The sequence below is a fragment of the Amblyomma maculatum genome, chromosome 11, assembly GCF_055883805.1.
Source record: "Amblyomma maculatum isolate TAMU_Amacu chromosome 11, ASM5588380v1, whole genome shotgun sequence".
Classification (NCBI taxonomy): Eukaryota; Metazoa; Arthropoda; class Arachnida; order Ixodida; family Ixodidae; genus Amblyomma; species Amblyomma maculatum.
Genome location: NC_139354.1, coordinates 98,173,347 through 98,198,735, shown reverse-complemented (window position 1 = coordinate 98,198,735; position 25,389 = coordinate 98,173,347). Strand labels below are relative to the sequence as shown.

General features: G+C 46.0%; 1 protein-coding gene across 2 annotated transcripts; it reads right to left on the bottom strand.

The window, feature by feature from the left end:
• Nucleotides 1-22,473: 22,473 nt before the first annotated feature.
• LOC146174477 (uncharacterized) lies at nt 22,474-25,187 on the bottom strand. Of its 2 annotated transcripts, XM_084583502.1 has the most exons (3): nt 25,126-25,187; nt 23,910-24,025; nt 22,474-23,298 (listed from the first exon to the last, which is right to left on the bottom strand). In XM_084583502.1, the coding sequence occupies exons 2-3, from the start codon at nt 23,933-23,935 to the stop codon at nt 22,650-22,652; spliced, it is 675 nt and encodes a 224-aa protein (XP_084439628.1). In that variant the 5' UTR covers nt 23,936-24,025; nt 25,126-25,187; the 3' UTR covers nt 22,474-22,649. The 2 variants fall into 2 exon arrangements, with proteins under 2 accessions (XP_084439628.1, XP_084439627.1); XM_084583501.1 differs by lacking the exon at nt 25,126-25,187 and having other exon boundaries at nt 23,910-25,035.
• Nucleotides 25,188-25,389: the final 202 nt, after the last annotated feature.

Here is a 25,389-nt window from a genome sequence, read left to right as displayed (position 1 = left end):
ATATATATATATATATATATATATATATATATATATATATATATATATATATATATATATATACGTTATGAGAGCCACACTGAGAAACTTAAAACCAACAAACCTATTTCGATGTTTCGATCGTTACTTGACCTTGCTCAAGAAAGTCTTTACAGTGCGTCCGGTACCTCCTTAAAGGTTTGACAATGGCAGCCACAGAAGGCAGAGGAAGGCGAAATGCATAGGGACAACTAACGAAAGAACGAGAGAGGGGAAAAAGAAACAAGAAAACGTAGGAAGAATTTCGCTGCCACTCGAGCATATAAAGGGCGAACACCACAGAGGACCGGGTTTCGCACGCAACGAAAAAGGCAAACAGGAAAACGACAACCAGAGCGGGTGGTCAACAACCCAAGAGGGTGACGGGGCATCTCGACGGGTTTACGCATTTGTTTGAGGGTAGGAATTTGAGGCGGCTTTGCGTTGTTACGCTGAAGCAATGCGGTTGTAGCATGAGGTAGATACAGCATGTAAAAAGCGCAGAATGTGATGTTCAGTGCGTGAGCGAGAAGTAAATCCAGGAGTTAAAATCATAAGGACACGGAAAGGCAGAAGGAACAAATGAAGCTAAAGCAGTAGAGATAAGCGAACTTATGACTCTGCAAAATCAGTCTATACAGGTTTATCGACGAAAGCACGCCATAAAGCAGGATCGAATCCCGGCCTCGGCGGAAGCTTTTCGGCGGAGGCGAAAAACAAGGCGTCCGTGTGCTGTGCGATTTCAGTGCACGTTAAAGAACCCCAGGTGGTCGAAATTTCCGGAGTCCTCCACTACGGCGTCTCTCATAGCCTGAGTTGCTTTGGGACGTTAAACCCCCCAAACCAACCAACCAACCAAAGCACGCCATAACAGTTTCAAGGTATCCGAACAAATACAAAGAAAGCACCACATGAATGTCACTCAGCGGCACTGACCCTCAGGTCAAAATAAGCTGTCACTGTACAGACATTCATCAAAGGGTGGCACCCCACAATAAGGCAGTGTTCATCGTCAATATAACAAACATGAAAGAAAAGCAAACATCAACTGCGTCTAAAAAGAAAAATTAGTTGTGGTTTAACTCTGGTTAACCCTAGCTGACTTGCGATAGCAACAGCGGAAGCTTATTTTGCCTGCTACATTATTCTCCGATCACGCCCTATCAGTGTAAGGTGTTGCATTATTACGGACAGCTAAGCTTATCCTTGAAGAGTGTAACGTGAGAGCGTAATTTACCAGTCTTATTTTTTTTCTTGGTCTTCTTCTTCCTCCTTCCTCTCCTACTTGTTCTTCTACTGCTCCTCCTCCTCATCCTCCTCTTCGGCTGTTCAAGGTCAAGCATGGCCCCCGCCAAGACCACGCGACTGCTCGAAACCTGGCGCAGTATTACTATCGCAATAAAATGAAGCCTATGAACACTTAATTAGTCTTCAGAATTATAACATCCACTCCTCAAACTGTAGGCAGCGGGTAACGTTGCAATTTATGGGGAAAGACAGGAGAGTTTACCTTCGAGCTCATTAAAGCCAGCATTCACGGTGCTGAATTTGTATATTAAGCACGACTTGCAAGCTTCCCCGTGATAATGTGTTTGGAAGCCTGGATATAGTACCATCACCCTGAAGGAGTCAAACGAATGCTGTTTTGTGCTTACGTGTCTTAAGATCGGAAGACTTGACAGTGATGTATATGCGCGATGATTTTTTCTTCTTAATAGGAAAGACGCTTTTGTTTGCCCAATTTATTGCTCACCGGAAACGCTGCGTTCGAGAAGGCAGAACGCAGGACTAGTGTTACAGTTAAAGACTCTCAAAATTTTGAATGCAAAAGAAGAGCTTTGATTAGACCGTCGTGGCTGCATTAATCACAGGACAAACTTTACAGCAAGGTTAATTGCATGGTGTACATCCTGAGACTTTATCATTGTTTAATTTTGATGAGCTCAGTATGTATGAAATTTTCCCCCCTTTTCTTCACCGTGAAATTGACCTAGAGGTGGCGCCGCCATCGCTCCGATTGTGTGGATCAGCAGCCGGAGGCGCTCGCTTAAACACACACTACGTAAATATGCTTCCAAGTTTACAGAGGCTTTATTGCCGATGAAAACGTGCCTTCTGTAAAGCATTAGCGATTTACTATTTAGAGTGTTCTAATATTACAGAAACAAAATTCTGGATTTCGCCAATGCAGCAGAAGAAGCGCAGATATTAGGAAAACGAGGCACACAAGCACCCGTCTTTTATATTTACTGGCATCACTTTGCAAGCATTTACGTGGTATAGCGCTCATGTGCCTCATACTTAGGCCTGAAGAGTACCACGTGCTTAAAGACAGCTTTAAGTTTCCCATCGCATTTTCAACTCTGTTCGAATGAGACACGCAAAGTTAGGGTCAAAGCCACGCACATATAAGGTTCGGGCTCTGACCTGCAGTACTTTAAAATGAATCAAGACAGCCTGGTTCATTATCGTACTTGACTCAAGGATTAAGCAGGTTAAATGTAGCACTGACAGTGTACTGCCTGGTCGGTTGCCGTAGACTGTGTGTGCATCAACTGTGGCTAGACAACAATGCACAGTTATATCCTAAAAAATATACTACAGAAAAACTACAGAACCACAGAACAATCTGATGGCTACGTCAGAACTACAGGATATTTTGTCGTATTTTTGAGAAAGGTCTGTAGTTTTTTTCGACTTGGATATCATCATCATCATCATCATCAGCCTGACTATACCCACTGCAGGGCGAAGGCCTCTCCCATATTTCTCCAATTATCGCGGTTCCGTGCTAGCTGCATCCACTTGATCCCTGCGAACTTCTTAACCTCCTCCGCCCACCTAACTTTCTGCCGCCCCCTGCTACGCTTTCCTTCCCCTGGAATCCAGTTACTCTAAGAGACCATCGGTTATCCTCTCTTCGCACTACATGTCCTGCCCACGCCAATTTCTTCTTAATTTCCACTAGAATGTCAGTAACTTGAGTTATTTCTCTGACCCACTCTGTGCGCTTCCTATCTCTTAATGTTACCCCTACCATGTTCGCTCCATAGCCCTCTGAGTTGTCCTAAACTTAGCAGAACCCTCTTGGTTGGCCTCCACGTTTCAGCCCCATAGGTGAGTACAGGTAAGATTCAACTGTTGTATACTTTCCTCTTAAGCGATACCGGTAAGCTTCTAGTCATAATTTCCGAATGCTTGCCAAATGCGCTCCATCCCAATCTTATTCTTCTTGTTATTTCCTTTTCATGGTCCGGATCTGAGGTTACTACCTGTCCTCAGTAGACATATTCGCATACTACTTCCAGTGCTTCGCTACCTAACGTAAACTGCTGTTCCTTCCCGAGGCTGTTGAAAGTTACCTTACTCTTCTGCATATTAATTTTTAAGCCTACCTTTCTACTTTTCCTGTCTAGGTATCAATCATTATTTGCAGTTCATCTCCCGAGTTACTTAGCAAGGCAATATATATATGAAGGAAAGAAGCCAACAGTCGGCGAGGCCAAGGAAAGCGTTAGGGATTGTAGTTTGCTTTTTAATGTTGCTTCGGTAATCACATAAATTAGTAATGTAATCTGTTTAGGGGAAAGATAATTAAACACAGAGTAGAAGAAAAAACAACGTGCCGGTGGTGGGAACCGAACCCACGACCTTCGAATATCACGTGCGGTGCTCTTCCAACTGAGCTACATCGGCCGCTGTCCCCCCTGCTACTTTCTTGGGTATTATTGTCGTCTGTATACGAACCTTGAGTGCGTTCACCAGCGCCACCCTCAACCATAACGGTGGACATGGAACGTCGTGTTACCGCCGGCGGCACGTAGAACGTGATCAAGAGCGAGGACGAAAGCTGTGCTAGGACCCTCGTACGCTACCTATGGCTTCAAGACTGCCAGACCCGGACCCCCGTAGGCTACAAGCAGATAAATGAAGGGCAAATGAGGGTACTCAATATAATACATCAAGGAAAGAAGCCAACAGTCGGCGAGGCCACCTCCGCCAACTCCGTCTGGCTTGTGTGGAGGGTGGTGAGATTGACACACGACCCCAGTCGGCACCTTTGACCACCGTCACTTTTCTGACTGTCTTCGATGACGTGAACCCTGTAGCTGTCGAAACGCCCAGTTGGTCGCTCCCAAGCAAGGGTGAAGTAGTCACTACCGAAGGCTAGCAAATGCAGGACAGTCACTTCAGGGGGACCTGCAAAAAGTTTTCGAAGCCTATGAATTATCATTTTACAAATCGGGTATGTGAATAAATTGCCTACTATTGTGGTCCGGCAGAAACGATGACGACAGCCCTAGCACGCCTACCAGGCACGTCCCATTTTTTAAGAGGCCAACAACAGCGCGCAGATAGGTTTTTGTGGCTGGTCAACTGATAATTTGGTCAATAGATTAAGGAATGGAATATGCTGCTGACGTAATTGTAAAAAGTAATACTCTAGATGCGTTTCTTGAAAGCCTAAAAATAAACTTTGAACATAACGTACCTATATAAAAGTTGTCCGTCTGCATAATGGGTTTCCTCTTTTTTTGCTTTATTGTTTGACTTTCTGTTTTACGTTAACTGTATTTGCTTGCATTTTTGTATCGGACTTTTGTAGTTGTTGAAATCTGCTCCCTTTTTTGTGGATTTTGTTTGTTCTTCACTCCGGTAATAACCTGCATAGACTGACAGTAATAATAAATGAAATGAAATGAATAATGGCGTCGCGTTGTCCTGCTCCGGCCTGGCTGAGCGGGTCCTGCTAAATATATTTGTGGCGACATGACTGCACCTTGTGTCTGTAACTCATCCCCACAAGACTCCACAGTGTCTTTTCGGACACTAAAAATGTGTCATTAAAAAGACTGCGTCACCTTCTTCCCACTCTTGCACTTAGGTCGAAGGCAGACTGGCGTACTATCATATGCAATATGAGCAGAAACAGACGAGAGCGGGGCGAATGGCCTCGAAATCTATTTGGAACGATCCGCTACGGTCGCTGTCGGAAACAAAGTGGGAAAGGCTCCGCGGTTCCGCTAGCTGTTGGTTCTCCCGACCTAATAGCGTTGCTGAGAAGCGACAGCTGATTACGAGGCACCGGATGCTACCGATGACAAGATGAATTTGGAGCGCAGGTCATGGACCGTGCTCTCTGTAGCTCCGTGCCAGATACCGCTATTAACGTTTTCTTTCTTCCTTTTTAGGTGTGAATGTGTGCGTGTGGCAAGCGCAAGCGTACTGGGAAGAACATGTTCTATTCAACATTTTTTATATGGTCTTTGGGATGGGCAGTCATGCCTATCACGCAAATCATAAAATCTATGATGATCAAGAAAGAGCGTTCGTCACTATTGACACTGAAAGAATTACTTCGCATTTGTGGATAACAGTTTTCAGCAGTTCACTGGAAATTACAAGGAATCAAGTAAAGTCACACAGAAAGAGCTACGTTGGCGCACATTGCTTTCCGTCTGTGAGATTAAGTGATATCTTTATCATAATGGACTGTGTTCTTGAGGCTTTCTTAGGAAAGAAATTGATAACATCCCACTCAATGTCTGTAAACAGCCCCCTGGAAAGGCGGCGCAGCAGTTGTAAAATGCTCCTATCTTATTCCCTAATGGAATGAGACAATTTTTATGGTCTTCAAAGTAGACTCAATGATATTAACTGTCTCTCTTCTATGCTGAAGCGATGAATTTATCATGGATGACGGCACATATACCTGGTTTTAGTTCGAGGTATCGTACCAAGATGTATGAAGTCCTTTGGGGCATTTTCTTGAAAACACTGCTGAACTGAATTTAAGACGATCGTCTACTTCACAATAAAAATCAATATAATCACAGACCTTTAGTGAAATGAACTTTACTTGTGTTCTAATAGTAATGAAATAAACAAAGCTCGCCGATTATCTATAGGAGATTTCTACTACTCTCGGTACGTGCGCACAAAAATAGTAAAATTAAAATTTTATTGTATATTCAAAGTTCAAACCACTCTCAATAGTGAGGTCATGCAGTATATAATGCTATATATATTACGCACTCACAACGAACATTTTCTATTTTGTACCATCAGCCTGTACCAAATATAGGTAAATAATTTAGATTTAATTACGCATGGGAATCCAGCCTTTGTATCTTTTCCTTTCGGTACTTTAAAGCTAGAAGAGGTGCTGTGATAACTACCGCGTAAAACTTAAACAACAATATCAATTTATGGTAAAGTGAAAGGCGACACAAATCGCACACATAGACACACACACAAACGAAGAAAACCGGACAGAGTGCCTTCGCTTGTGTGTATGTGTGTGTGTGGTATTTGGTGCCTTTAAATTTCCTATAATCAGCTACCAACTAGCCCAACAAGAGGCCAACCTAAATGTCAACACGTTTTCTACCTAAATACTCGTTGATATGCGAAAAGTAATGAAAGTAGAATACTTTCCTGACTATGATTACCACTCGTTGATGTCGAAAAAAAATAATGTTTGGTTTGAACCGATTAAAAGAAGCCCCCAACATAAAATTTTCACTCGGATGAGATGCTGCCTAGCCAATAACAGAAGGGCGCACGTTTTTGGTTCAAATTCCCACTGAAAACCAATCCTGTTTAGAGCCCTGTGTTAGGAGCATGGAAATTTACGCGCTGCTATTCACGAAAATCGAAAGAAAGTCGCTTACAATTTATAGGCCAAGGCACTCCTGGGCCGTCGAACACTAAAATGGTTTCCATGGTAAAAAATAAAACAATAAAATGATGCTGGCACGGTGAAGACATTGAGTAACATTTTATTGCTGTCGTCACTGTACTAGAAAGTTCCGTCACAATATTCTGAGATCAATGTTTAAAGAAATGACGGGTGATTTACTATGACGAGGGTGATGACGGTTGCGCTGCTGGTGCGTTTGTTGCTTGCACAAGCTCTATAATCTTTCACTTGTGATTTCTGTGTGATTGCGGCCGTGATATTCAGCAGACCAGATGGCAATCGTAAATATCCCCTCACACGTGAAAGTTTCTCCCGTATGCACGGCTAACTTCAGCTAAACAGCCCGAGGAAACACAGTCGTTTTCAAAAATACACGGACCACCATTTGAATCCAGGGAGGGGCAATGGGCGCGCAACTGCGCTGCTTTTAATTCGGGCACTTGATGCGCCAGTTCTTAGCTTGATACCGGTCGTCGTCCTTTTTCGGGTGATATTGTTGTTGTTATTGTTGTCCAAATAACTTATGGCACATACCAACAGAGGGGGATCGGCCAAGAATAGGGTAGCAAAGAAAATTTTTGAAGTATACTTGCATAAACAGAATTGATTTGAGGGGTAGAGGAAAGGAAACAAAACGGGAAATACGAGAAATATAAAATGAAAAGTGGAAACACTCCCGGGAGATTGACACTGCATTTGTAGAACAAGTGATCTTTAAATATTTAGCAAGGATTCGATTTGATTCCAGTAAAAAAATTTGCATGGCGGTAAAAACAGACCTGTGACTGTGCCCAAGAATGGTGGCGCCAAATGATAACAATGTCGGGCTGCCTAAACTAAGGCCAAGCTGTTGCAATGGCCTTTCCATCAACTGTCTTCTCAACGTAGTGAAGTGGCGGCAAAACAATAAAGAGTGATCTAATGTTTCTTGTTCACCGCAAAATGCGCAGACGGGAGACAGTGCCAAACCAGACCTGTAAAGATAGAAATAAAGGTGGGATACGGCATCCCAGCCTTGTTAGAGAAATCTCAAGTTGCCGTGAATGACATAATTTTCTATTCCAAGAATAATTTACATGCAAAGAGTCATCAGATCTTAAAAGATGTCCATTTTTCATATTTAATAGAACGTTTCTTCCAAACCTGGCTGCGGTGACGTACGCTGTCGCCGGAAGGATAGATAATACATGGCCATTGAGGGACTCTTTTGCCACACTGTCGGCATATTCATTTAAAGTCACATTGCTGTGACCTGGTACCCATACCATATGTACAATTTTGAAATGTCTAGAGATCAGGGAGACAAAGGTTTTTACTATTGCAGAATCCACCGACAAAGAGAGGAATGAACACAAGGATAGAGAGTCGGAAATGTGGGGCTGCCATGAAAGATTATCATCATAAGTGACCCCTAAATAATTTAATGATTTAACCTTCGGTAATATTTGCTGCTGATACATTGCAGACTTACAGAATTTTTATATTGAATACGAGGACCGCGCTTTTGTTCACATTTAATGCTAGCCGCAATCCACACAACCAATTCTCAATAGAGTTTAGGTACGTTTGCAAGCGGAGATAAAGGGATTGAATATCCGATGCAGTTGCAAAGAATGCAATGTCATCTACATATACGTAAGTGCGAACGTCATGATTAGCTGGTATTGAGCTGAGTAGTATGTTGAAAAGGACTGGTGAGAGGACTGCTCCTTGTGGCACTCCCCTGGCTTGCTGATATCTGCCATAAAGAACGCCATTTAATGCACAGTAAAACTCTCGGTTTTTGAGGAATTCAGATATCCAGGCTACTAAAAAATGTGGAAACTGCCGAGATTTTAATTTTCACAATATAATGTTTTGTTCAACGCTATCATAGGCTTTGGCTCCAGCGTTATTAAGCAGCGTGCATTTTTGGCGCCGCGCTAAAAGAACTCGACTCTCGAGGTCAGCATGCGCATTCCAGATGGAACACTTTTGACGGAAACCAATTTGACAAGGGCTGAGGATAGTTTCTTTAAATATTAAGTTCGAAATACGTATAAGTATGACTCTTTCAATTAATTTTGCAATTTTTGATGTTATTGTAATTGGTATAATATTATCAATGGACAAGGCACCGCCTTTATTCTTAAGGAAAGGAATCATTTTGGCAAGTTTCCATTCTGGGTGTATCCAAGCATGTTTGATGTTATAATTTACTAGCTCTAATAACGCCTCAGGTGACTCGTCAAAAAGATTTTTTAACAGTTTTGAAGTTACGTTATCAGGACCGGGAGCAGCGGCTGGTAATCTCAACTATAGGAGAAAGGTCAGAAACGGAAACTTGAGGATCATAATTAACTGGTTCCATTGGCATTACAGATATCGACCATGAAAGAAGTGTAAATGAGAAACGCTTCTCCAGTCTTTTGGCAATTGTTTCAATTGGGTCTATTGCTTCATGGGGAGTCAAAATATTGGAATGTAGATTTTGTGATTGCGGAATCGTTTTCCGCGAGTGTAAAAAACCAAAAAGAGCAGTTCAGTTGCCAGATTTCGACAGAAAATCAAAATGCTTGACATCATACTCGTCCTTCGCTTTTGCAACTGCACGTTTAAATGTAGCTGCAATGAACTTATAATCATGCCAGTTTTTCGGACACTGGTTGTGCAGAAGCTTTTTCCATGCCGCCTTTCTTCATCTTTAATCTCGGGAACAATCAGCCTTCCACCAAACAGCTGAAGTATTCCCCTTTGATCTCAGTACCAAGATCTCAGACTTCCTACGGCAATCCTCAATCACCGAGCATAAGCGTTTTGATTTTTGTTTTTTATCCGTGTTAATCACTGACTCAAGATTAGAGCATAACGTTAACTGAAAATTAATATAGTTGATAAATGACTTAAACTGAGAAGTCGCCGGAGTTACCGGGCGATTAACATCAATTGCAATCGGTATGTGGTCACTAGAGGTGCCACAACCAAGTGTCGACCAATTATTAACGAAACGACTGTGAGAGGTAAAAGGTAAATCTAACACCGATTGAGCGTGTTTTCTTATGAAAGTGGCCGAACCCAAATTTCTGCAGGAAAAGTTATGTTACCCAATCCCGAAGACGCTTGCCACAACTATCTGTCTTGTAGCCCCATGACACATGATGCGAATTAAAATCACCTGCCTGAAGATCTGAGTTTCGACAATTAACTAATTGCAGATCTAGAGGTTTTGTACCTTGTGCACCGCTAGGGAAATAAGCATTCACTAAGGAAAATGGAGAGTGCCCTGGAATTTAAAAGTCTAGGGCCAATAACTCACAATCTATAGAAGATAACTGGAAAGAAATCTTAGCCCTGTGACAGAATTTTGTACAGACAAATATAATTAAACCTCCTCCGTTTCATTGGCGACCTTGTCGGAATAAATGATAATTTTGTAAATAGAAATGCTTTTCGGCTGTTAGCCAAGTTTCTTGCAACATAATTATATGTAGATTATATTCAGAAGAAGTGTAGACTAAATCTGTTGAAGCAGTTAGAATTGAACGACAATTCCACTGGATAACTTTTAGTTGCCCTATGATTGCGAAATCTGGGCAGCCGCAACTGTCTGTCCCAAAATATCCTGTGGATTTGGTGCATGCTGATGTTTCTTTGATTTTGGTTGGGACCGCGGAGAAGAATGGTTAGACATGAGAGGCCCACACCGTTTTAGAATTCTTACATCTGATTCCACCATCTCTGCGTCATAATGTTTCCATCCTCATCTGGAGGAGTAGTCCTGTGAGGCGAAGCAACAATAGTGCTTTTAAGAAGTTGAGAGCTTTCAGAGGGCATGTTTGCTATGAAAGGGGCTGCTCCTGATTTAAGGGTTTGCGTTAGCTGAACTTGCAGAACGTTTGAAAAATGCTCTGTGGCAGTAGCAACTATTAGGCCGACCATTTTAGTTATTGGGGCTTCTACTGCAGTCATTATCGCTTTTGAGACTGATGCATCCAGAGGCACACCTGATCGGGCTGACACACCTGCATAACCGTGCAATCGCTCTTTAACGTTTGTTACAGCGTCAAGACGAGAACAGCATTTTCTACCTATTACTTCTAGAATTTGAAGCTCCAGTTTTCGAGATGAACACTCCAAGGAGTTTGCAGCGTGGGCTCCCCCGCAAAGGCAGCATTTGTCATTTTGTTGTGAGCATGATGACGAATGATGACCATCGCTACATTTGCAACACCGCACGGAGGACTTACAACCACGAGCACTGTGACCATATCGCCAGCAATTAGTACATTGCAGTGGCTTAGATTCAAGAGGATCCACACGGAAGATCAATGGCCATGCTTTTATCTCTGACGGGCATGAAGTTCTAGAAAATCTGGCAATCACTGACTCTGTTGGTACCCACGTGTTATTAGCCTCCCGGCTGCAACGATAGACCGCTACCACACCAGCCGCCGAAAGAAGGTCGAGGGTCTCAGCTAGAGTCTACTCTTCGGACCAATCCTTTTGTGCATGCAAGATGAGTAGGGATAAAGGTGCTCAGCTGAAGCGATCCAAATGAATTGCATTTAAGCAGATCCTTAACGCAATTCAGGTCTGGTGAGCGGCACAGTATCCCACCACGCCCAAACTGCCTCACTTCTGTCATCGAGTCTTACGGGGAAGAGGCTGCCTGGAGAGCAGCTCGAACAGTCCCAGGGTTATTCATTTTGATAAATCCGCCATCATTGGGCACCAGCGCCACAGGAATGTTTGGAACGCCAGATCGTTGGAACGCTTCCAGAGGTAGATCGTGAGGCATAATGAAAGCCGACCAGGGGGGCGCCTCTGGCCGGGAGACTGCGTAGACATCACTTTACAGTTGCAATCTCTCTGCGAGCGTTATCAACACGATTAAAAGCCCAAATGCGCTGGGGAAACCAGAAAAAGAGGACAAGCCGCCCAATACTTAACCGATTCACGCCTTCTGCTCGTAGCGGTCACAGAGATTCGATCACAGAGACTGCCCTCGAATTCTCGATATCATGCTACATGCCTGGTGCACATAATGTGCGTCATTCTCCTCTCTCACTAAGAAAGAGGACGTCCTGATTTTTGTGCGCCTTGCGTGAGCCATGTGCTACGCTCACCGTTCGTATATTGAATCGCGAACAAGAGCGTAAATGAAGGTGCTCTCTATTTTGGGTACTCTCCTGCCAAGCTGCTGAAGTCTGAAACGTGTTAATGATAAAAGGACATGGTGAGGCGAGAGAAAGGGAAGATTACGTCTAGAAAACGCAGGACATGCTGACATTGAGCAGGCAGACAAGCGTATATTCGGTGGCATCAATGCTTGGTGGTGTATGAGTGCGTCATTATTGGCAACAGGGCGGACTAATACTGCTGATCCAACAGTCATGCAGCGAGCTGCGATATTGTTACGCGATGAGAAAGACGAAGTGTTTCCTTCTCTTGCCTCGCGGAAGGGACAAGTGATGACGAAGAAGTGGGACTGGTTCCGTGTTGCTGCTTGCTGCTATGCCACTTGAGGCTGTTGTAAATGCACTGTAAATACATCGAGTTTCCACGTGACAATATATGGACAGCATGCTTATGCAGGCATAGTTCGTACGCTCTACTAGAAAGAGCGTTGGTCAATGAGTCATAAGGCGGTAGTTAGAGTCGCGCCCGCCGAAGCAGTTCTACCATGTTAACGGTATGCTGACGCCCGTGTGGCAGATGATAACACGGACAGCATAATGGCCTAAAATAATCGAGTACTGTATAGAAGAAGACACATCAACTGGCTCTGCGAATTACTACCCTGAAGTCTCTTCATAACTCGCCAACTAGTCGACACAGACTGCCAAACAGAGACCTCTTCCAAAAAACTTCGGAGAAGTGCCAAAATGTTGTTGCTATATTTCAAAATGCGCTGTTGGTCGCTTGGCTGGTTTCAGAAGGTCCGTAGAAGAGGTTGTATGAATCTTTATGCTCTAACATTAGTGACAGCTGGCCAGCTATGCGTAAGTAGTGGAATACCTTTTCGGCCAATGGAGGCGTTTGCACTGTTCAGAAGCCAAATTGACCTGATGTGATGAAGTGTAGCGCAAAAACATTGTTTCGGAAATTTTTCGGGCAACAAAAAAATGTACGCAACATCAATCGAGTGGTTCTTGTAAAGGAGCCCATCTTGGACAATGAAAAATGTATAACGTGCTCCTGTGCAGACCACCGAAAGAAGAGGTTCATGCGATTTTTTGTTTGCTATCGTCGGAAGGTATCTCGGTTAGGAAAGGTGTTTATAGTGAATATGAATATTTCTCGACGTCTTTCTCCCTGGTAGTTGTTTTAGAGGTCAACTGATGGCCCTACAAGCTATCGGCATCCCTGTGGCAGTGACCAATTTCAAAGTAAAAATTCGTATTCATAAAGACGTACCGACACACGCGCCATTTGGATAGCGATGTATTATGAGCCATCACACTGATTCACGGTAGGTCAAGATTGTAAACGAAACCCATGCACGTAAGGGCAGAATTTCTAGACAGCAGTCAAGAGCTGGGCTTTCCAGTACAGTAAAGGTATATTTGCTCTGACTTTTTTTATTGCGAGAACCAAACTCACTAACCAGCTCGGCAATACCGCGAATCTGCGTGAGTACCCCCTAGGGTTGATTTCATTTTTGTCAGTGTGTATCTCAGTGTCAGTTGTAGGATACAAAAGACAGCAAACGGGATTCGAGAAAGGAGATTTTACATAGTTGATAACCATGTCACCTTGCATATGCTTCAAAAGCTTTGAGCGGAAAAAATATAGAGGGTATGCAACATACGTAAACCTAGAAGTAAAGCTGCAGAATATATGATACCAAGATTGTCCATGAAAAGTCTGAAGGCTTTTTGGCGTGCGACGAATTTCAATGTACACAGCTATAGATAAGTTTTTCTCTGTGGTTTGGACGCCATCCTCATTCACCCGGAAGTCAGGAACATTTTTTCACTGTCTGAAATGGTGAGTTATAATGTTAGGATTATTCAAGACTTGTTGATGCATTCGAAACCAGTAAGAAGACGTCATCAAACTGGGACGCTATATTCTATTTGCGGCCGTGCAGAGCACTATAAACGAGAAGCTGGAAAATTTCAGGCGCAATAAACAAGTATGGCGACATTACTTTAAACATAAATTATTGATTAGTGGTTATAAGCAGCGCACCAGGAAACCCCGTCAGGAAGAGGAACAAGCGCTGAACATACAACTAAAGGTTTATTCAGGAGCATGTCAGAATTATTACGAAACAACTGCAACAAAACGAACACAACAAAGATAAGATGTGGACTCCCCGGCATCTATAATTACGGGTTACCTTCGCACATCTAGGAAAGGCAACTCTTTTTCAGATAGCAGAATCGATGGTGTGCTGACACATTAGCTATTGCCTCCGCCTCGATAATCTCTGTGTCGTTTTGCACAAATGTTTTGTTAGAATTCTGTAATTGAAAAAGTTGGGTTTGCAGATCAGACGCCTGAGCTGCACACCAACACCGCACAAACCGCGGTCCAATGTTGGCAAAAAGTGGAACGAGCATTGGCATAACGCTGAATTTTAAGATATTACTGCATGATCATATTGCCACCTAGCGTTGCCAGGTGGCGCATGACTGAGGTGTGAAAGGAGGACGAAGTTTAAAGGACGACGAAGTGTCGCTGGCGCGTTTGAGTCTGTGCTGCTTGTTGCCGTTGTGCCTGGGTTACCGCTGCTATCATTGGTATCCTTAGTAACCATGTACGGGACATTCTGGTAGAGCTGCTGGGTAAAACTATCGCCTATGCAAGAGTCTCCATCTGCAAGACGTCGCTCAAGCCCTGTACCATTAGACACCCCAGTGCATCGCCCCAGTCGACGGCTCCAGGGGCAGTCTCCGGAGCTTCAGCCATTAGCAGCCCCCATGACATCCAGTGCTTCTGCTCAGCACGTAACGGGCGTCGCACCGGCCTGTAACTACACCTTGCAGGTCCCTCGGGTACCGAAGTCTTTCCATGGGTACCTCTTTCAGAATGTGGAGGACTGATTCCTTCAGTTTGAACGTGTCGCTGCTTTTAACCAGTGGGACGATGTTGCCAAACTAAGGAACGTCTACTTCAGCCTTGAGGACGGCGTCTGTATCTGGTTCGAGAACCGAGAGCAAATGTTAACATCGTGGCGGGAATTCCGTCGTCAACTGCTCGAGGCTTACACTAGAGCTGATTGTCGCGAGCATGCATAACGTGCCATTCACTCTCGCATCCAAATGCCGAATGAGAGTGTCCAAGCGTACGTCGAGGACATGACGCGCTCTTCAGGCGAGCCGAACCCGCCCTGTCCGAGGACAAAAAGGTCAGGCAGTTGATGCGGGGTTTGAAAGAGCAGTTGTTCGCAGACCTTGTGCGCACCCATCGTCGACTATAAACGGACTCCATGCGGAGGCCACCACAATGAAAATGATGCTACAACAACGTGCCACGGCTTATGACCGACCTTTTCATACAGGCACAATCACGGAATCATTTGCATCTTCCGAGCGGCATCCAGATCATTGCGCGAACTGTTTCGCAGCGTTGTGCGTGAAGAACTGAGCAGGTTCTGGAGCCCTCTGCAACAATCGCATGCTTCCGTTTCTGCTATAGTGTGGGAGGAGGTGCGACAGGCGCTCAAGAGCCGTCTTTCGCCTGTGGTTACGAGCCCCACATTGCTGTCGGGGACCGACAACCGTCCCACATATGCGGAAGTTCTGCAGAGTCAGGCTCCCCCTTCACCACCGCCCATACTCGCGCCACCTACAGCTCCGCTGCCCTCGGTGCAGCCTGTGCTGAACCTCGGCAATCGTACGCTGCCCCGACGCAAAGCCGACATTTGGCGCACGCCAGACCGCCGTACGCTTTGCTTTTCACTGCGGTGAGCCAGGACATCTCTACCGGGATTGTCCGCAACGACGCCTGGGTCTTCACGGCTTCCGCATCGACTCGCCTCCTCCCCGGTTTGGTCAACAACCCCCAGTTATTGAGGAGTACCTGGCGGAGCAGCATTCATCTCGTTTGCAGCCTCAGTCCCGCTCCACTTCACCAAGGCGCTCCTCGATGTTCACCCACGGTTCCTCGCGAGAGGACCAAGGCCGCTCATCTAGCCCTTATCGGGAAAACTGAAAAAAGCGACCTTCAGTGGCGGGGCCGCTGGTAGTCGCTGCGTTCAAGACCTCCCGTCGGCGCCGCTTCGATCGGACGGCGAGCTGCTGGTACCGCCACGTAGGGAAGCAAAAAGCGTTTCTCTAGACATCCCGGTTATTTTAGACGGTCGCACTACGGTCAATGCATTAGTAGACACCGGTGACGATTATTCAATTTTGAGCGGTCGCATGGCGACTGTTTTGACGAAGGTGCCCACTGCTTGGCCAGGTGTGTACCTTCGAACCGCCGGCGGTCATATAGTTACTCCAAAGGGGATGTGCATAGCTCGCTTCAGATTAACGGACGTACGTTCGTTGTTAGTTGCGTTGTTTAAGTGACTGCTCCCGCGATCTCATCCTCGGCATTGACTTTTTCCGAGAGTACAGAGCAGTTATCGACCTGCGAAATAGACTCGTCACATTTTCGATGAAACAATCTGCCGAACAAGATAGTAACAGTCCTTGCAATGCCGCACTTCGTGTTTCCGCCGACAGCGTATCGCTGCCGCCGCGAAGCAGTGCTCGACCTGTGACGATTTCCGTACCGGTGATGCTGTAGCGGAGGCGAACCATTCACGCATGCTTGCTAAACGCATTTGCGCTGCTCGAAGTTTTTTGTCGCTTCACAATGGCCGGGCTGCACTCCTTCTCACATATTTTTCTAATGAGCACCGGCACTTGTTTCCGGGAACTGCTATCGCTTTCGCTTACCATGTTGCGCACGATCCGGTCTGTTTTGCATCCACGGCAGTAAAAACTAACGAGCCATCTCTTGACAACATCGACATTAACTGCCACTCGTCAGAGAAACGGTGGGCCTTAGAGCAACTGCTGCTGGACTTCAAGCACTGTTTTGCTTCTTCCTCGAAGGTTCGTCAAACGCCCATCACAAAACATCGCATCATTACTTATGAAGACGGTCGCCCTATACGACAGCAGCCTTATCGTGTTTCTGCCAAAGAACGGGAAATGATCCATACGCAAGTTCAGGAGATGCAAGATGATGGTGTTGTGCAGCCAACGCCAAGTCCATGGTCTTCACCAGTAGACCTGGTCAAGAAGAAGGACGGCACTCTCCGACTTTGCGTCGACTATCGAAAATTGAATATGACAAAGAAAGATGTATACCCGTTGCCGCGCATCGATGACTCACTGTACAGATTGCGACGTGCTAAGTATTTTTCATCTATTCATTTGAAAAGTGGCTATTGGAAAATCGAAGTAGACAAAGAGACCGAGAAAAAAACACATTTGTCACTCCAGATGGCCTATATGAATTCAAAACACTCCCATTTGGATTGTGCTCTGCCCCAGCTACATTCCAAAGGATGGCGGACACCATCCTCACTGGCCTCAAGTGGCAGATCTGTCTTGTGTACTTGGACGACGTAGTTGTTTTATCCGAAACATTTGATCAACACCTCGAACGCTTTCGAGCTGTCAAGGAAGCCCTCCGTTCTGCTGATCTCACGCTAAAGCCACAGAAATGCCACTTCGGGTATACAGAACTCAAGTTCCTCGGCCATGTTGTAAGCGCTGATGGGGTGCGCCCGGATCCCGATAAGACTGCTGCCGTAGCACGGTTTCCCGTTCCAAACATCCCCTGTTCTGGCGCACTTCGATGAAGCGGCTGACAGTGAGGTGCACACTGACGCCAGTAGTATCGGTCTTGGCGCAGTCCTTGTTCAGCATCAAAACGGGTTTGAGCGAGTAATAGCCTATGCTAGCCGCACTCTCTCTCGTGCCTCATAAAAGGAATGCCTTGGTCGTGTGGGCCACTATGAATTTTCGAGCCTATCCTTACGGCCGACCATTTGAAGTCGTCACAGACCATCATTGTTTGTGCTGGCTGGAAAATATGCGAGACCCTTCTGAACGACTTGCACGCTGGAGATTACGGCTTTAGGAGTTTAACATAACTATTGTTTATAAGTCCGGCCGCAAAGAGGAAGACGCCGACATGCTGTCACGAGCACCCGTTGACACTGGCGATACTGCAGCCGATGACGATAGCGGTTTCCTAGGAGCCTCAGCGCATCTCAGCTCAGGGATTGACAAAGCGCTGATCCAGACATCCTTCCACTCATCGATTATCTGGAAGGGCGTGATATGACCCTGCCTCGACACCTATCTCGGCACCTTGGTTTCTTCTGCATGCGGCAAGGCGACTTGTATAAAAGAAACTGCCAGGGCCAAGACAGAACTTACCTTCTGGTAGTGCCATGCAAGCTCCCTGAGGATCATCTCCTTACTTGCCACGATGAACCGACGTCTGGTCATTTGGGTTGCTCACGGACGCTTGCTCGAGTGCGCAACATGTATTACTGGCCAGGACTCTACACAGCTGTGAAACGCTATGTACGAAGCTTTCGCGAATGCCAGCGCCGTAAAAGACCGCCCCAAAAGCCTGCCGGATTTCTCAAGCCCGTTAAAGCACCCAGAATTACGTTCGACCAATTTGGCATGGATCTCCTTGGTCCTTTCCCTTTGTCGCAGGAGGGAAACCGATGGATTGTAGTCGCTACTGACAACCTGACTCGATACGCTGAGACAAAAGCAATCCCCTCATGCCACAGCTTCCGAAGTAGCAGAGTTTTTCATGCACAACATAGTCTTGCGGCATGGCGCCCCTTCATACGTTATTGCTGAGAGAGGAACAGCTTTCACTTCGCAGCTCATCGACCGCATATTTGAGCTGAGTTGCACGACCCATAGCAAGACCACAGCGTACCATCCACAAAGCAATGGTCTTGCAGAAAGATTGAATAAGGCGATTGCGGACATGTTGTCAATGTACGTCGATGTGCAGCACAAGACCTGGGACGAGGTGCTGCCGTACGTCACATTTGCGTATAATACAGCCTTACAAGAGACAACGCGCTTCACGCCATTTCGACTTGTTTACGAACGCGAAGCTCAGAGCATGCTCGATTCCATGCCTCGTGCCCAGATGACGACCAGCTTTCCTCAGATGCCCAGCAATATGCCATCCGCGCGGAGGAAGCCCGCCAGCTCTCCCGTGTGCGCATCGGGCGGCAGCAGACCACTGATGCGCACTGTTACAAACTCCGGCACCGCCAGGTTGACTACAAATCTGGAGACCAAGTCTGGGTATGGACACCAGTTCTCCGTCCACGCTTGTCAGAGAAACTCCTTTCCCGCTACTTCGGGCCGTACAAAGTGTTGCGTCGTGTGAGTGGGCTCAGTTATGAAGCTATCCCAGACGTTGTCACACAGCCAAAACTTCGAAAGCCCAGCTCGGACATTGCGCACATTGTGCGACTGAGGCCGTACTACCACCGATAGCGTATGACTACCCGCTGTGACCACTCTCTTGATTTTCACACCGTTTTTACCGGCCGTCCTCACTTTTTTTCTTTTTTTTTCGGAAGCGGGGGTAATGCCACCTAGCGTTGCCTAGTGGCGCATGACTGAGGTGTGAAAGGAGGCTGAAGTTGAAAGGACGACGAAGTGTCGCTTGCGCGTTTGCGTCTCTGCTGCTTATCGCCGTTGTGCCTGGGTTACCCTTGCTATCACTGGTATCTTTAGTCGCCGTTTACGTGACAATATATTGGGACCGTGCATATGCCAACATTGAACCAGTATTTGCATGTGCAACGTGATTTATTGGAATGCAACATGGGCTCATTGGCATACATTTCATTGATACCGCCACTGTTAAGCCACCTTTAGTTATTTCACCTTGCCCCTACTGTCGCCATTTGCTTTGGACAACTGTGATTTTCTGGCACAGTCATTTCCCAATGCCACCTTGCATATCATCAACCTAAGGACCCGCGAAAACCATGCAAATGAATGAGACAAACAAAACATTTTTTAGAACCATTTTATTGAGAACTCATATGAATCTGAATTCCACGAGGTGACGCAAAGACGTGAGGGCTAAAATGTAGTGCAAGTAGAAGAGGCATGGGGTACAGAGTCGAGATGGAAGGGACTAGTTACGTGGGACTGGTATCAGGTTCAGGGCGCTATATCAGCACATGGGTAGGTAGTGCAGGGAGAGGTGGTGGTCTGCATTGCGCATTTGGTCCTGACGCAAGAGGCTGGACATGGGTAGCAGTGTTGAGGCATTATAGCCTTTTCGTGCGAAAGGTATTGCAGGAATAGAAGGCTGCGCGAGAGGTGCATTCCAGGCAAGGTCCACCAACGATGGAAAGGGCAGTGGACTGTGTTTAGCATGGTGGTTTGCAGTGAAAGGTCGATGGAGGAAGAGACGAGGTTTAGGAGCTGGACACCGCGAAGGAAGCACAACCATTCAAGAATAGTGTTGAGGAGACTGCCCTGGGGGTATTACAATAACATCTGCACATAAAAGCAGCTAATATCACAATAAGATCAAGACTCAGCTTCTCAACAATTATCCAAACACATATTTGAAGTCTGGGTGCTGTATATGTTTAAGTACAAAATATATATTGAATGCCTATAGGCTCACATTCTTTTTTTAGTGCTTTCTACCATAGGTCTCTGGTCTTGCAAGGTCATGCAGCATCTTATGACGTAGACATTACAAAAATTCCTGCCATTTTCTTGCCATTCACTTGGAAGTGTCGACTTTATGTGCAGCAGTTATTTTCCTGAACATCTGGGCAAAACTCGCGGAATGACTTTTTCAAAACATCGCAAAAAGTAATAAAACCAAATATAAATTGTTTTTTTTTGCCGTGTTGTAGGGAAAATAGCAGGAAATGACGAATTATTCGGTCATATTCAAAAAATCTGCTGCAGACGTCCACTCGTTCTTTACTGTGGCTGTTCTAACCTTTATCTCATGTACTTTACCTGCTACTGTTGTACTTCAGCCAGAATGCCTTTCCTTTGGGATGCTTTTTAATTTCCATTTTGTGCAGATAGCTTGCTGCGAAAATGCTGGCGGAAGTTTCAAAAGTGTATTTTATTCAGTGTTACTCTTCAGCTGTTCACAGAAATGGCTGACAATGTCGGAAGTCTGTGGTCATGTGGGTGTGCTTTAGCTTATGGTTTTCACAGTCATAACAGCTTCTGCAGCACTGGAGAAATTGTGTTGTGAAAGGTTTCATGTAACCTGGCGAAAGGAGACACCCTCTATGCACTCAATAAACCCAGTAGCCTTTTTGATGATGTAAAACGTGGGTTTTGGCATCTTGAATTCGTTTTTTACAGGCGAAGGTTGACTGTCTCAGTTAAACCTTGGAGATAAATTATGGACAGGAATCTGACTTCTGTTTCCGTATGAGCCCTGTCCAAGATTCTGCAGGACACTTTTGAAACTGCTTAGCTTCAAAAACGTTTAATTGGGACGATCGATCAATTCGCCCTATGACCATGAATTCATGTTGCAGAATCAGAGCATTGTGTAAAGCACCTATTACTGCAGCTTCATCTGTGTGCAATCAAAACTACTGCATTGCTTCCAAGAGAAAGAGAGAGAGAATAGAATAGAAAGGCAGGGAGGTTAACTAGGCGATGCCCAGTATGCTACCCTACCGTTGTGGAGGCGAACAAAGGGAGATTATCACAAAATACTGGGTATTCTTCTCAGGTCGGGTGCAACGCAAGCATCATAGCAAGCAGGGCCAACTTCGATGTGGCAGGTTCATAGTTATGATTTCGCTGGCAAGGTAAAACTAAGGGCTTATTTAACGGCACATTGTTTTTAATATGGTTTTTTTCTCTTAACTGTTGGCATAATGATTTCATATGCCTATACCATTAGGTGTTCGGTATCAAGGTTGGGTTCCACTGCAATAAGTCACCAAATGATAGCTTGAATCTATCTGGGACTTTTGGTAAACACAAATACCAAATCACGTGGCTCTACTCAGAACCAATCAGACGTGCAGCAGCTAGGTGTCAGACATGACCCTAGATTCCGTAAGAAGGTAATTAGGTTTCATAAACTTGCCTGAGGCCTACCTACCCTTCCAGTTGTAGGTGTTATGCATGAGCATTGAAATACAGCAAAATTCATAAACTGCGCCACCACATTGAGCATTAAATTTCCTGCATACCGATCGTGGTAACAGGTCGGTCGGGGCGATATGCGCCCTCTTTGAATGCCCTTATAGAGTATGTCGTTGTGGCTGAAGGACAAAGAAAAAAAATTATCCATGATTACGTTACTTCCTGATGCGAAATTTGAGCGCAGCTCATCATCTGTTTCAGCTTTTCGATAGATTGAGGCAAAGATTTCGAGCAAGACACGTATGTACAAGTACAGACAACGTTTGTTTTTAATTTTTCACACGTATTCCTTCAAGAAATACTCCACTAACGGTTCTTGGCTGTTATGAAAGAAGCTCTGTGGTCGGAGAAATGAAGAGAGCTATTGAGTTATCGGGAAGTGGCACAAAGCAGCGCTTGGACCCATAGGAACGTTGGGCTATTCTATTTTCTCCTCTGTCCGCACGAGGAAGCGGAGGTGGCTCAGCTACAGAGCCAGTAGTAGGCCCGGGCATTTTCTTTACCGTCTTCCTACAGCCACAACAACAACAACAACGTTGCGCGACGAACAGATAATGAATTGTAAGATGCATAACTCCTTTCTAGACGAGTATGAGATAAGCCTGAATATTGTATCATTCAGGACATGCCAGAACAGAATGAACGTTTATTGATAGAAGGTGTTCGCTTTTATAGTGGCTGATCGATGCCGGCACGTGCTGGTATCACCGGCAGTGGTCAGTGCATGACGTTGCCGGTAGGCACTGCGCATGCGTATCTTGCACGATACATCTTCCCCTGTTTATTAGTTCTTTGAAAGGTCAGCGAGTTGTTATTTGGTTGAAGTTACCATCGTAGTGTAGCCAGGTTGGCTGGCGCCTGATTCTGGAGGACCGCCTTACTGTTGGCGTCGACTGCCCGTCCGTAGTTGGCGCCGCTACAAGTCTCGGGCTGGGCACGTGCTCGTCTACGGGCTCGCACTCACTGTCGGACTCTTCACTTTCGGCTATGCCGCTCTCGAAGGGTTCCAGCGTCGAGTTTAGGTGCCTTCTGTTGCGGCGAAGCAGCTTGTTATCTTCCGTAATGACCCGGTATGACCGCGGGGCAGCCGGTCCCACTACTCGCGCTTTGCGGGTCCACTGTTTGTCACGAATCCTAACCACCTCTCCTTTCTTGAGGCACGGTAGAGATTTAGCATTAGCATCCAGTGGCTTGCGCTTGAAGACAGTTGTCTTTGGCTGGCGGCTGAAGTCAGGGAGCAGCGTGCGCAGTCTTCTGCCTTGCAGGAGCTCACCCGGTGAACGACCGTCCTCCAATGGAGTCGACCGGTAGGACAGCAGTCCCAACCAGAAGTCCTGACGTGTCTCCTGCGTCTTTTTCATGATTCTTTTCACAATTTGAACGCCTTTTTCGGCAAGTCCATTAGATTGTGGAAATCCAGGGCTCGAAGTCACGTGCTGGAACTCGTACCTGGATGCAAAAACAGCAAATTCGTGGGAGGAGAATTTGGGACCGTTGTCACTGCAAACTTCTACTGGTATCCCGTAGCGGGCAAAGATGGCGCTTAATTTGTCAATAACAGTGCGAGCTGTGGTGTCGCTGAGTTGTTCAACTTCCGGGAAGTTGGAGAGGGCATCGTACACGCACAGGTAAGAACTACAGCCGTGCTGGAAGATGTCCACGCCGACTCTGTACCAAGGGTAATGAGGTGTTGGCCGCATCAAAAAAGGCTCGCGTTGTCGTTGGTACGCGTATTTCTGGCAGACAGTACAACCGTTTAACATCCTCTCGATATCGGAGCAGAGTCCGGGCCAGAACATTAGCTGTCGAGCTCTTGCTTTACATTTATTCAAGCCCAAATGACCCTCATGTAGACGTCGAAGCATTTCTGCCCTCATAGACTTTGGAATGACTACTTTCGTCCCTTTTAACACGATTCCTTCTATGAAGGACAACTCTGCAGCGAATGGCTTCAGGCTGCCGAACAGATCACTGTTGTCTCTAATGTAACCTATAACAGACTGTAGATCAGGATCCTTTGCAGTAGCCTCCACAAGTCTAGTCATTGTTCTGCTGCTCACCAGATCCGTGACCACTCCAACGGCATGAACCTCTACGTCGTCTGGGAAGCCGGTGGTGTCCGCTGATTCCTTGGGCGATGACCTCGACAGCATGTCGGCCAGCAGCAACTGTTTCCCTGGTACAAAATGAAGGGAATAATCGTACTTCATCAAGCGTAAAAAAAAAACGTTGAAGCCTTGGCGGCATATCGCCAATATCTTTCGATGCAATTGCTAGGAGTGGGTGGTGATCCGTTTCAATGACAATTTTTCTTCCATAAACAAAGTGGTGAAATTTTTCGCAGCCAAAGGTAATTCCCAGTGCTTCTTTCTCAATTTGCGAGTACCTTTGTTCCGTTTCAGTCATGACACGCGATGCGTAGGCGACAGGTCGCCAGCTATCCCCGTGACGTTGCAAAAGCCCAGCTCCTAGACCGTTTTTTGATGCGTCCGAGCTGACCTTTGTTTCCTTAGCTGGATCAAAAATTGCCAGCACAGGTGTACTGCTTAAAACAGAGCAAAGAGCAGCCCATTCAGCGGCGTGTTTCTCTGTCCACTGAAAGATTGTGTCCTTTTTGATAAGATCTCGCAACAGCTTGGTCTTATCAGCCATACGCGGAATATACTTCCCAAAGTAGTTGGCCACCCCCAGCATTCGCTGAACAGCCGTCTTATCAGCCGGGGTTGTCATTTCGGCAAATGATGCTGTAAACGTAGGATTAGGCTTTATCCCGTCTTGGCTGATAATGTCGCCCAAGAATTCAACCTCTGTGCAAGCGAACTTGCATTTGTTGGCATTGAACGTTAAGCCAGCGTGCTTTGCAAGTTCCAATACCCCACGGAGGCGCTCATCGTGTTCTTCACGTGTCGCACCCCATACCAGAATGTCATCGACATACACGCGCACGCCTGGGGCTCGGTCAAATACCTCGCTCAATGTTTTTTGGAACACCTCTGGTGCTGAAGCAATCCCGAACGGCAGTCTCAAGAAGCGGTAACGCCCGAACGGTGTAGCGAATGTGCAAATTGTTGATGTGTCCTTATCCAATGGAATCTGATGAAACCCAGAATTTGCATCGAGACGAGAGAAGTATTTAGCGCCAGCGAGCTCCGCCTCAATATCATCACGCTTTGGCATCTGGTAGTGTTCCCGCCTCAGGTACTGGTTAATGTTTCTAGGATCCATGCAGACCCGCAGTTTGCCATCTTTCTTCCTAACAATAACTAGTGGGCTCACCCAGTCTGTTGGCTCGTTGACCCTTTGAATGATGTGGGCCTTTTCCATGCGTTGCAGCTCCTCCTGCAGTGGTTCTTGTAATGCCAACGGAACACGTCGCGCTGGCTGTATCACTGGTATGGCATCTTCGCGCAGAACCATCCGGTATGGACGGGCAACACAGCCGGTACCTTGAAAGAGCTGCGGGAATTCTTGCAGTACTTTTTCAGAACACTCCGTGTCCACGGCTTCCACCGAACGCACCACCAGTCCCAGCGACTCAGT

Bases quoted from the DNA above. Each gene is read 5' to 3' on its own strand.
- LOC146174477 (XM_084583502.1), bottom strand. From the start codon at position 23,935: ATGCCGTTGGAGTGGTCACGGATCTG. The intron at 23,299-23,909 runs GTGAGCAGCAGA...TTTTGCATCCAG, and splicing joins TTGGAGTGGTCACGGATCTG to GTACGAGTTCCAGCACGTGA.